Consider the following 13,426-nt stretch of genomic DNA (forward strand, 5'->3'; position numbering starts at 1 on the left):
ATTATTATTCTGACATGTCACATTCTTAAAATACAGTTGTGATCCTAACTGACCTAAGACAGGACATTTTTAATAGGATTAAATGTCAGGAATTGTGAAAAACTGAGTTTAAATGTATTTGGCTAAGGTGTATGTAAACTTCCGACTTCAACTTGTATTTATTCTCCATAGTTTTTTGGCACTCATTAGAAGTCAGATGTATATCTTTAGAAGAACCTGGGATGGTTTTATTCAAAGTGACCGTCCCCAACCTTCCTCAAATTATTATGTTGGGAAGAAGCCAGCAACCAAAATGACAGCCACTCCATCACTCTCCTTCTTGGTCAATAGCCCTTACACAGCCTGGATGTGTGTTGGGTCATTGTCCTGTTGAAAGACAAATGATAGTCCCACCAAGCCCAAAAGATGGGATGGCATATCGCTGCAGAATGCTGTGGTAGCCATGCAGGTTAAGGGTGCCTTGGATTCTAAATAAATTACAGATAGTGTCACCAGCAAAGTATCCCCCACACCATAACACCTCCTCCTCCATGCTTTACAGTGGGAAAAACACATGCGGAGATCATCCGTTCACACACACCGCGTCTCACAAAGACACGGTTGTTGGAACCAAAAATCACCAATTTGGACCCAACCAAAATGACAGCCATTCAGAGGAGAGAGGTGTGCATGTGTACAGTATGCGTCCACTGTTTTATTTAGTTGATAAGCTGGACATTCAGTCAGGCGGGGGCCAATGGCCAGTCAGTCTCTCTTACTTAGGCTCTCTCCCACTGCCATACAGTATAAACTCAGCAAAAAAAGAAACGTCCTCTCACTGTGTACTGCGTTTATTTTCAGCAAACTTAACATGTGTAAATATTTGTATGAACAAAACAAGATTCAGTTCCACAGACATGTGACTAACAGAAATGGAATAATGTGTCCCTGAACAAAGGGGGGTCAAAATCAAAAGTAACAGTCAGTATCTGGTGTGGCCACCAGCTGCATTAAGTACTGCAGTGCATCTCCTCCTCATGGACTGCACCAGATTTGCCAGTTCTTGCTGTGAGATGTTACCCCACTCTTCCACCAAGGCACCTGCAAGTTCCCAGACATGTCTGGGGGGAATGGCCCTAGCCTTACCCTCCGATCCAACAGGTCCCAGACGTGCTCAATGGGATTGAGATCCGGGCTCTTCGCTGGCCATGGCAGAACACTGACATTCCTGTCTTGCAGGAAATCACACACAGAACGAGCAGTATGTCTGGTGGCATTGTCATGCTGGAGGGTCATGTCAGGATGAGCCTGCAGGAAGGGTACCACATGAGGGAAGGAGGATGTCTTCCCTGTAACACACAGCGTTAAGATTGCCTGCAATGACAACAAGCTCAGTCCGATGATGCTGTGACACACCGCCCCAGACCATGACGGACCCTTCACCTCCAAATCGATCCCACTCCAGGGTACAGGCCTCGGTTTAACGCTCATTCCTTCGACGATAAACGTGAATCCGACCATCACCCCTGGTGAGACAAAACCTCGACTCGCCGGTGAAGAGCACTTTTTACCAGTCCTGTCTGGTCCAGCGACGGTGGGTTTGTCCCCATGGGCAACGTTGTTGCCAGTGATGTCTGGTGAGGACCTGTCTTACAACAGGCCATCAAGCCCTCAGTCCAGCCTCTCAGCCTATTGCGGACAGTCTGAGCACTGATGGAGGGATTGTGCGTTCCTGGTGTAACTCAGGCAGTTGTTGTTGCCATCCTGTACCTGTCCCGCAGGTGTGATGTTCGGATGTACCGATCTTGTGCAGGTGTTGTTACACATGGTCTGCCACTGCGAGGACGATCAGCTGTCCATCCTGTCTCCTTGTAGTGCTGTCTTAGGTGTCTCACAGTACGGACATTGCAATTTATTGCCCTGGCCACATCTGCAGTCCTCATGCCTCCTTGCAGCATGCCTAAGGCACGTTCACGCAGATGAGCAGGGACCCTGGGCGTCTTTCTTTTGGTGCTTTTCAGAGTCAGTAGAAAGGCCTCTCTAGTGTCCTATGTTTAAATAACTGTGACCTTATTTGCCTACCGTCTTAACGACCGTTCCACAGGTGCATGTTCATTAATTGTTTATGATTTATTGAACAAGCATGGGAAACAGTGTTTAAACCCTTTATAATGAAGATCTGTGAAGTTATTTGGAATTTTACGAATTATATTGGAAAGAGGGGTCCTGAAAAAAGGACGTTCTTTTTTGTTCTGAGTTTCCTCTCTCTCCTCTCTCTCTCTTCTCTTCTCGTTCTCTCTTCTCTCTCTCTCTCTCTCTCTCTCTCTCTCTCTCTCTCTCTCTCTCTCCTCTCTCTCTCTCTCTCTCTCTCTCTCTCTCTCTCTCTCTTCTCTCTCTCTCTCTCTCTCTCTCAGATGCTCGTCATAGAGCACTGTCTTACTCTCTTATCAAGAGCGATGGTCACAGAGCCACTGCTCTCTGTCTCTCACTGTCTCTCTGAGCTGGTCACAGAGCCACTGCTCTGTCTCGATCAAAAGCCCTGACAGCAGCCAGCTCTGCTCCCAGAGCACCGTACAGCACAGTACCCACATCTCACAGAGGACCAATGACATCACTCATCCCCAAACATAAACAGTCCTACACTCCCAAGCTCTGTGGCTAGGGGCTTCCCATTAAGTTTGGTCATTTGTATTCGACCAATTCTGATTTATTTGTGAAGTGAGTAAAACGTGTCGTTACCGTACAGTAACCGTGACAACGACAGAGTTATTGAAAGGGAGACACAGATGGCCCAACAATACTCTGAGCCTTTATAAGTACGTTGTAATGCTAGGAGTTCAATCTTCCGATTTCCAACTGATTTATTCAACTGTTTAGGTTTTACTACCTATCGTCCATGTTGCGTATGTTGCTACATAGCTAGCCAAAACAGACAGCGTACAGAGACTACCTCCCAGCTCTTAAGTCTGTCACATGCTTTAGCTATTAAAGAAAGTAGTCCACAAACTGAGTGAAAGGTCTATTGTGTATGTTGTGTACCTCAACTTGTGTGATCAAGACACAACAACAACAACAAACGGTTCTCCTCTCGCTGTAACAGATTGAATCTTTAAAAGCTGATTGTTCATGGGGGTGAAAGACAACAGTAGAAGTACTGCTGGTTGTTATGGCGATTTAGTTATAATCGGCCAGATGGCTTCGGGGTGGGGGACATTTTTAGTTACGCCACGCCGCAACCTTTAACAGCCAGCACACTCAGGCTCCGTCCGTTCATTCATCAAGGTCCCTGCTCTAAAGTGCTCACTATTACGCTCCCCCATAGTTAGGCCTAGCTACCACACCTGGGTCCGCATAGTATTTGTATTCTTTCAACTACATTAGGGGCACTTGATTTAGCCTGCAAGGCATCATTAATAGAACCATAATACCTGTATGACTACGGAGCTACTTTGACATGACCAAAGGTATATAGTGGGTTTTCTCCTGAACTAGCAGTGCCAGATGACAGTATTTAGAAGTAGTTTTAAGACACTGACATAATGTCACGTTGCAGTAAGAGAGAACCCCCTGTCTGTCTTCCTGCTGAGTCATTTAGTTTCCTTCCTATGGAATATGGCTGACTGACTGAATCATGCCACTGTGTGGAATCAACCTGGAGATACGACAGCCACTGAACACATGCGCACACACGCAGCGTGCGTAATCCTGGAGAATTGGCACCTCTCTAAAATATGGTTGTCATTCCTAGAGAGGAGACCTTATCTGCTGTGTTCTCTGCAGCCGCTCTATGGTGGAGAATAGATACTGTGAGGTTTGTTCTATCTCACAGACTCAATAGTTTTGATCTGTGATAGCCGCACTCATATCATAATGTAGTGCAGTCAGCAGGTCTCTCTCCTCTCTTTCACTCTCTCTTCCCCTCTTTCTCTCTCTCCCTCTCTCTCTTTCCCTCCAGCTCACACTCTCTCTCTCCGTTATCCGATCTCTCTCTGCCCTGCCCTGTCTGGGGCCAAGCCTGGTTGCTGTGGTGACGCCGCAGCACAGCTCTTTGCCTCAGCAGTAGAGTGTGACCACAGCAAAAAAGAAAGCTACAGACCACTTGTTGCGATTGCAAAGTGGTTTGTTTAATTTCACCGTTCCTTTCCCCACATTCTCTCTCCTCTCTCTCTCTCTCTCTCTCTCTCTATACTTATTTTCTTTTCTTTTTCTTTCTCTTTTTTCTACTTTTTTGTCCGTCTCTCATTTTTCCTTTTTCTTTTTCTTTTTCTCTCTCGTGCTTTTTTTTTCTTTTCTTTTTTTCTTCTCTCTCTTTTTCTTTTCTTTTCTTTTTTTCTTATATCTTTTCTTCCTTTGCTTCTCTATTTTTTTTTTTTCTTTTTTCATTCTTTTCTTCCTTCTCCTTTCTACCGCTATCTTTTCTTCTCTTGTCTCTTTTTTTTTTTCTTTTTTTTTTTTTTTTGTCTTTTTTTTTTCTTTTTCTTTTTCTTATGCCCTTCTTTCTCTCTCTTTTTTTTCTCTTTTCTTTTTTTTGTTTTTTCTTTTTCTTTTTCTTTTTTCTTTTTTTTCCTTCTTTTGTTTTCTCCTTCTTTTTTTTTTATTTTTCCACTTCTCTCACTCACTCCACTCACTCACTCCACTCACTCACTCACTCACTCACTCACTCACTCACTCACTCACTCACTCACCTCACTCATCACCTCATCACTCACACCACACACACACACACACACACACACACACACACACACACACACCACACAACACACACACACACACACACACACACACACACACACACACACACACACACACACACACACCAGTATGAGAACGAGGAAAGGGCACAATTTGTTCTCCAGCTTCTCTCTCTACTGTTATAGGTGGCTTCTGGTTCTGTAACAGAAAACAGGGTATTTTAATACAACCTATTCATTCTGCTTCACTTCGTCCTCTCAGCACTGGGGTGAGGTGTGTTCACTCAAACCCCCCAAAGACTTAAATCACACACATGGTTTAATCACCTGGTTTATATCACACACCTGTTTAGCACTGAGAACCATGCAGGGCAGGGAACAGTGGTGGTAGTGTTTAACAATAAACACACACACTATGCAGCGTATTCTATTCAAGAACAATCTGTCACTATCTTCTCTGTGGAAGATGCAACAAGATGCTGAGGGCCTCGTGGGGGTCAACCAATCATAGGCCTTGGTTTCTTCGCGTTCCGTTTGTTTATTGGTTAAGAGGAACACCAATCAGAGTCCATTACTTATTTAGAGACCATGATATATTTATCTGTTTATCAAGGAGGTTGGAAGAGGAGAGCGGAGGAAACCATGCTCGGGAAACACACACACACCGGTGCTCAGCAATCCCTGGGTGTCTGGATTATGATGCTGTCTAAATGCAGAAAGATATGTAGGCCCTAAAGTCAAATGGGTTTTTCCAGGAACATTTTTTATTGCCACTCATAATGGTGCAGCACTTTATTGAAAGGCATACAAGATCTGAGAGGTCGAACTGACATCTAATGTCAATGTGATAGCCATTAGTTTGATCGGTGTTATTTGCATAATTCTAACATATTCGCTGTATTTATTTCCTGCAGGTTCCTCCTCTGTAACCCTTTGCTCCGTTCCGACTGCGGTCCGTTCTGAACTGTGAGTAGAGCCACAGTAATATGTTAATGCCTGCCTGCCTCCCTCCCTCAGTCACACAGGCTTTGTATGGACTGCCAAGGAGGAGAGGAGTGACCAGGAGTTGGTAAATGGTCATGTTGAGGCGTGCGTGCGCTTACATGCGGGGGGGTTTGTGCACGCTTGCGGGCGTGTGTGTGTTGACCAGTGGTCGGCAACTGGCGGCCCGCGGCGCAAGTGTTTTTTGGGTCATAAAAAGACTGTAAAATCACCAGGAATTCAGCTAAAATGAGTTTCATTTAGGAAATCTGTTCCCAGGTATACCCACGAACAAAGAAGAAAGAGACGTGAGTGTGTCTCAATGTAATCATGGTATGAAATGGTATTTTCAAATACAGTCTATTTTTAGGCTTAGTTGTGGTCAATTTGCAGTGTACAAATGATTATAATTATGTTCCGGCCCCCGACCATCCGCTCCGACAGACATCGGCCTGCGGTTGAATCTAGTTGCCTACTCCTGGTTTAGACTCCTCAGCTCATCTCCCACTTAAGTTCCTCTTTTGTTCAATAGTTAATGTGTTGAAATTCGTCATCCCTGTTTAGAACTAGATCTCCTAGCAACAAGCCTTTGAACAACTAAATCTAACCAATTGGAAAGTTGTCACGTTAGAATCTGCTCTACTGCCTATGAATACTGTGGCCTGTAGAAGTGTTTGCTAAGTCCCACAGGTCCCGTCAAGCTATGGAGATAAAGCCCGACTATCATGAACAAATGTTACTCTATTCAAATACTCAAAGATCCATGTTTAACATAGTTGCAACGAATAATTGACCTGGCTTTTGTGTGAGTAAAAAGACAAGAAAATAATCTGGATTATACACTGTAGAAACCAGTTAGAACTGAGAGTGGATTTCCACCAGACACCCCTCTGCTACTCCGGGGTAATGGTAACGTTGACAGTGACGTTACATCTCTGTACTGATCACATCGCTGCTGTTTGACTTGTCTGTCTGTCGTCTCTCCCGCTCTCCTTACACTGTCAAACATTCCATCACAACACATGGCCTAAACGGCTCTGACTGGCACTGCTTACTACAGATACAAGGGCATTGCACTAGTGTGTGTGTGTGTGTGTGTGTGTGATTCTCTCTCTCTCTCTCTCTCTCTCTCAATCAATCAATCAATCAATTTTATTTTATATAGCCCTTCGTACATCAGCTTCTCTCTCTCTCTCTCTCTCTCTCTCTCTCTCTCTCTCTCTCTCTCTCTCTTTTTTTTTATATCGCTCTGTCTATCTCTTTCTCTCTCTCTCTCTCTCTCTCTCTCTCTCTCTCTCTCTCTCTCTCTCTCTCTCTCTCTCTCTCTCTCTCTCTTTTCTACTTCTACACCTCCCTCCGAGGAGCAGAAAGACCATAGAAGTCATTATATAAATAAACATTGTGGTTCCACTCCACCTGAACCAGACAGTGCCATATCTGGAATGGCTACATATTAGAGAAATTGAATTTACCCCCATTTTAACTCAGCTGGACATGTCAGAGAGAGGCGATGCAGAGGAGGAGAGGGCGTAAGAGAGAGAAGAAACGGAGAGAGGGGAGAAGTGCCTCTGTGTGAGAGTGTGGGGGTAGGATGAGAGGAAGGAAGAGGTGAGGGTGGTTGTTTTCCAACCATCTCATTAGTCCCTTCTTGACAGAAATTAGTCATGCGTGAGATTGATAGGATGCCGTCTGAATTCATTTAATCCCCACAGTTCCCTCGCTCTCCGTTAATTTAAATAATAGCGTATTTTAAACTATTGATCCCACACCAGAAACAATGTGCTGGAAGATAGGTCTACACATGTGAAGACTGTGAATTGTGTTTTCACGAATGCAAATGAATTGGAAATGAAATGGAAAAGAGAGCTTGAGGACGGGTCATTCTGAGATGTGAATGCAGGTCGTTGGGGAGACGGAGAGAGAAATGCCTGTGATTGTGAAGAAGACATTGAAATTGTTCTGTCGTGGAAATTCTACACAGGGACGAAGTCAATCTTAAATGAATCATTATTTATTAACAGTTAACTGGAGAAGTTCCAACAAACTTGACTCACCATAGTGAACGTCTACCGGGGCGTCTCCCATTTGTTCACTTATATATTCCAGACAAGTTATATTTGCATGATTTTACTTATTCATCATTCATTCATAATTAACGTTTGCTTCATTCATGTGACCGACCAATACTGGCTCATGCATGTGACAGACCAATATCTCACAAGGCTTCTTCTCTCTAAGCTGAGACCTTGAAACTGAGATATATTTTGTTCTCAAAACAAGGGTCTGGGCGTACTGCCAAATTGCAGATACTGATAGTGAGGGTTCGGTCAATCAGTCACTTGCATGAACACAGAGATTGGTTAATAGAAAAGCACAAACATAACATTTTCCATCGCAGTTCCATGACACATTTTTGAATGGAGCTTAATGATACTCTCCCTTCTGTTCACAAATTCATTCCTTTTTATCTAATAGTCCTCTTTATGCTTTTATGTTCAAAGTTACAGCTTATCTCAAGACAACCATACTGAAAATGTGTTTAATTACAGATCTAGTAGTAAAACCTCAAGTCCAACCAAGCACTAATATTTCATAGAGGAACAAATGAATGAATTTACAGCAGGTGACTGTGTATACAGCAATCTATACTTCCATGTGGTTATTGAAACAACGTTTCAAACTTCAGGTATTCTTTAAATAACTCCTAACTCATCCCTAACACACACTCTCTCTCTCTGTCTCTCTCTCTCTCTCTGTGTTCCTCCTCTCTAGACGTGGTGGTGAACGGGAAACCATGTGACTGTGACATCATCGCTGACTGTAAGGTGGGCGACGCTGTGCCATTGGAGGTGAAACTGACCAATCGTAGTGAGAACGCGGTCGGACCGTTCGCCCTGACCGTGGTTCCCTTCCAGGACTACCAGAACGGAGTTCAGAACTATGACCTGCAGGACGCAGTCACCTTCATAGGATCTAACACCTTCTACATAGACACGGTGTGTGTGTGTCCAGAACTACGTGTGTGTGCAGAACTGTGTGTGTGATTGGTGGTGAAACTATTGTCAGATGAGTTAGCTATCCACAGGCACTCTAAATAATGTCTCTGTGTGTTGTTTTCACAGGTGAACCCCACAGAGAACTCTGTGTGTATGGGAGCCCTCCTGTTCCTCTACACTGGAGATTTCTACCTCAACATCAAGTTTCAGGATGACAGTGCTGGCCAGGGTAAGGAACTGCCCCCATCCTGGTTCGGCCTGCCCAGCGTACACATCAAAGCCCTGGAGGTGCCTATCGAGGCTGGGGCATAGAGCCTGGCACTCTATACATGAATATCAAATGTATTTTTCTCGATTTCTTTCATCATTCTCCTCGGAAAATATAGGTTCGACCACTTTCTGAACATCACTGAAGGCATGGATGGGTAGATGGATGGATGGGTAGATGGATGGATGGATGGATGGGTAGATGGATGGATGGGTAGATGGATGGATGGATGGATGGGTAGATGGATGGATGGGTAGATGGAGCACTCGAAGCGAGTGCAGTGGGACGAGGACACAACGGACTAAATATTCTAGCGGTTAGCTGATGTCACTCAATAATTTGCAATAACTCGGTTTGAGGTATTTGTGTGTACTCTATGTTAAAGCATGAAGGATACAGTAGGTCTTACTGGATTTGGAAATCACCTTTTGAATCATTTTATGAATTTCAGCACCATGAAATCAGTCATCGAAATGTATCAGTCACGATGGAGGTTTTGTGAAAAGATCATAAGGTCTCCTCTTTCCTGCTTTTCACTCAACTTACCAGGGATGTAAGCGCATCATACCATCCTGATGGGCTCCAAATGGCAGTGGTGGAAAAGTACCCATATGTCATACTGTAGTAAAAGTAAAGATACCTTAATAGAAAATGACTCAAGTAAAAGGGAAAATCCTCCAGTAAAATATTACTTGAGTAAAAGTCTAAAAGTATTTGGTCTTAAATATACTTAAGTATTAAAAGTGAATGTGATTGCTAAAAGTAAGTATTAAGTATTGATAGAATAAATCATTTTAAAACATCTCTATATTACGCAAACCATACGGCACCATTTTCTTGTTTTTTTAATTTACTGATAGCCAGGGGCAGACTCCAACACTCAGACATCATTTACAAGCAAAGCATTTGTATATAGTGAGTCTGCCAGATCAGAAGCAGTGGGGATGACCAGGGATATTCTCTTGATAAGTGCGTGACTTTGACCATTTTTCTGTCATGCTAAGCATTCAAAATGTAACGAGTACTTTTAAGGTGTCAGAGAAAATGTATGGAGTAAAAAGTACATTATTTTATTTTGCAATGTAGTCCAGTAAAAGTAAAAGTTGTCAAAAATATAAATAGTAAAGTACAGATACCCCAAATATTACTTAAGTAGTACTTTAAAGTATTTTTACTTAAGTACTTTACACCACTGCCAAATGGAAAAGGGTGTCAAGTTCTCTGTTATTATGTGTCCAATCCTTCCCTCTCAAAAATCTGAGCAGCAGAGTAGAGATACTCTCATGTGAACATGATTGTCAAGCAGCATCCTCCTGGGTATATGATTCTGTCTGTATGTAAATGATATCATATATTTTGACAAGCACAGTGTATTATTCTACCACATGAATCCGCAATCACCTCTATTGATTTGTGGTTTCTGCTTTAGCAATTAGCTTGATTCGCTGTTGTCTCTCTCTCTCTCTCTCTCTCTCGCTCTCTCTCTCTCTCTCTCTCTCTCTCTCTCTCTCTCTCTGCGTGACTGTAAACATGGATTTTTACTGCTGAGCTTGTATATTTGGGCCTCTGTATCTCCCTGGCCATAAAATCCTACAATACATGTAAATAAATGTTGAGTTGAGACAACTTCTGAAAGGGTGCATGTATTTGATATATAGGAGCAAAGAGTTGGACTCATTCTTCTGTCCTTTTTTGGACATTTGCTCGTCCCTCTGCCTGGCAAATTGACACGAGTCTCGCCTATCCCCTTCATTCACACAGCCACAGACAGAAGCCCATAAAGATATGCAATGCGCATCAGCGCTCCAGAATTACCACTGGTAAATTACAGAGAGATAATAGAGTTTTGTTGCCCGTGCATAATATTCACTGAGTGGACAAAACAATAAGAACACCTTCCTAATATTGAGCTGCACATCTTTTTTTCTTCTTCAGAACAGCCTCAGTTCGTTGGGACATGGACTCTACAAGGTGACAAAAGTGTTCCACAGGGATGCTGGCCCATGTTGACTCCAATGCTTCCCACAGTTGTGTCAATTTGGCTGGATGTCCTTTGGGTGGGGGACCATTCTTGATACACACAGGAAACTGTTGAGCGTGAAAAACCCAGCAGCGTTGCAGTTCTTTACACAAACCGGTGTGCCTGGCACCTACCACCATACCCCGTTCAATGGCACTTAAATATTTTGTCTTGCCCATTCACCCTCTGAATGGCACTCATACACAATCCATGTCTCAATTGTCTCAAGGCTTAAAAGTAATTATTTAACCTGACTCCTCCCCTTCATCTATGCTGAGTGAAGTGGATTTAAAAAGTAACATCAATAAGGGATCATAGCTTTCACCTGGATTCACCTGGTCAGTCTGTCATGGAAAGAACAAGTGTCCTTAATGTTTTCTACGTTCAGTGTAGGTTTGATGAATGGAGAGTGAATGTTAAGTGTACACACACACATTAGCAGGTAAGTCCTTTACAAAACAAAGTGTTATAATAATAAATGGGGGAGCCTTGGGCAGAGTCCTCCACCTTGAATAAAAAACCATTATGTCATGTAAGTGAAGCATGTTACTGTTTCCTGTAGAGCAGAATGAAACACTTCCTGGATGAGGGGAGACTGAGGAGACCAGTGTGGCGGATGAATCAGAATTAGTTGGGTAACATAGATAAGATGTTTTATTTGCATAATATGCTTATGTGAGATACTTGTCATTAGAATGTATCCCTTTGGACTATAGTGTTGGCAGTTGCACTTTTCCCTTCTCAGCTAGGGCTCAGTCACTTGGGGCCCAGAGAGGGGAGAGGTCAGGCTTGTCTTTTACATGTCCCTGGTGCTATGCAGAATATCAGAAAGGGAAGAGGACAGAATGGAACATTGTCTTCATATGTGAATGTGTCTTTACCTATTCTTAAACCATGTGAAGGAATGGCGTGATTAATGGGGAACCAATTACTTGTCTCCACAATGTCTGTGCGCCAGTCACTCCCTCCTTTTCCCATTGGGGGGAGGTGTATGGCAGTGTCTGGAACCATTGTATGTCCCCTCTGATGTTGGACTTATCCTGGGATAGTGTATGACCTAGAGGCTCACTCCCCTCAGTGAGCTTGTCCAGGAGTGGGGTCAAGAGAGGGTTTACTTGAGATGGGCGTATCTAGAGTTGACAATTGATATATGCCATTGGATGAGTTGGTGTTTTTGTACTATGAAGTACCAGGAACGAGATTAGAACCTCGTCTTAGAGACCAAACTGAACGATAATTTATAGCGAATGCTATCTGGCTATGTGATACTCCTCTCTCAAGTAAAAGTCTTTCTTTGTGAACAGTTCCTATTATCTGTGCTTTGTCATGTCGACTAGGGGGGTGGATCTTTGCTATAAAAGATCTCAGTTGCCATTATGTTGACACTCTCAACAATTCATTGGAGATAGTGAATTGTTGAAAGTCAAATGCTATTGCAAAGCTTAATTGTTATTAAAAGTGTAGTTTAAGTATAACTCTGACTGGTGTGTTAAGTTTGTCTCTCTCTCTCTCTCTTTGGTAATACATAATTTAATCTACCACACCAGGCGGGGTGGAACAGGTACTACTGGTTCCTTTAGGAACACACATACTGACTCTTCACTGGAAACAACCCAGATCTTTTATCTCTCAATGCATTGATCATGTTCCTGACAACCAGGTGCCACAGCAGCAGTCACAGTGGTTACCTAATGTGTGTCTGTCCCTTAGCAGCAATGAGACTAGAGCATGACAAAACAAGGTGAGATAGGACTTGCTGATGCAACAATACAAATGCCAGAAAATAGGGCAGGGAATTTTCTAAGACAACACAGAGAATGTGGGCCGTTTTATATGAGTAGTTGTAGACTACTATTCTAAAGGTGGGGAACATTGTGAGGTTAATGATTCCATTGCAGGCCTGGAAAAACAATGTGAGGTAGACAACTCGCCATCAGAACAAAATGGCATTTCGTGGCTGTAGCTACTCATCGCAGGTCTGCCTCCTTTAGCCTATGGCTACTGCCTTATCATAGGCAGAGCACAGACGCAGTGAACCAATAGGAGATAAGGGGGAGAGATGCAATCGGTATCGCTGAAGCGCGATCAAAATGTAAAGGTAACTTCCGCTTGAGCCGACATATGCAGCGTTTTACCATGAATGCGGTCTCCACTAATGCGCGGGCGTTGTTTCCACGTCATTTCAACGACAACATTCAATGTGATGACGTTGAATCGACATGGAAAATGTTGAAATTACGTCTGCCCAGTGGGTTACCTTACCTTTAAATGTAAAGGTAACTTCCVCTTGAGCCGACATATGCAGCGTTTTACCATGAATGCGGTCTCCACTAATGCGCGGGCGTTGTTTCCACGTCATTTCAACGACAACATTCAATGTGATGACGTTGAATCGACATGGAAAATGTTGAAATTACGTCTGCCCAGTGGGTTACCTTACCTTTAAATTTCAACCTCGCTAAAATGCTGAACGTAGCGAGACAGGTTG

At 43.3% G+C, this 13,426-nt stretch overlaps 1 protein-coding gene across 1 annotated transcript in view; it reads left to right on the forward strand.

Annotated features, from left to right (window-relative positions):
- Positions 1-12,413, forward strand: part of LOC139023270 (trafficking protein particle complex subunit 9-like) — a 130,436-nt gene extending 118,023 nt beyond the window's left edge. The window contains exons 5-6 of the mRNA XM_070436030.1: positions 8,427-8,650; positions 8,777-12,413. Of these exons, the coding sequence (XP_070292131.1) occupies positions 8,427-8,650; positions 8,777-8,962 (410 nt within the window). The 3' untranslated portion in view covers positions 8,963-12,413. The remainder of the gene's footprint in view (positions 1-8,426; positions 8,651-8,776) is intronic.
- Positions 12,414-13,426: the final 1,013 nt, after the last annotated feature.

Source organism: Salvelinus sp. IW2-2015, linkage group LG30 (assembly GCF_002910315.2).
Source record: "Salvelinus sp. IW2-2015 linkage group LG30, ASM291031v2, whole genome shotgun sequence".
NCBI classification, from domain to species: Eukaryota; Metazoa; Chordata; class Actinopteri; order Salmoniformes; family Salmonidae; genus Salvelinus; species Salvelinus sp. IW2-2015.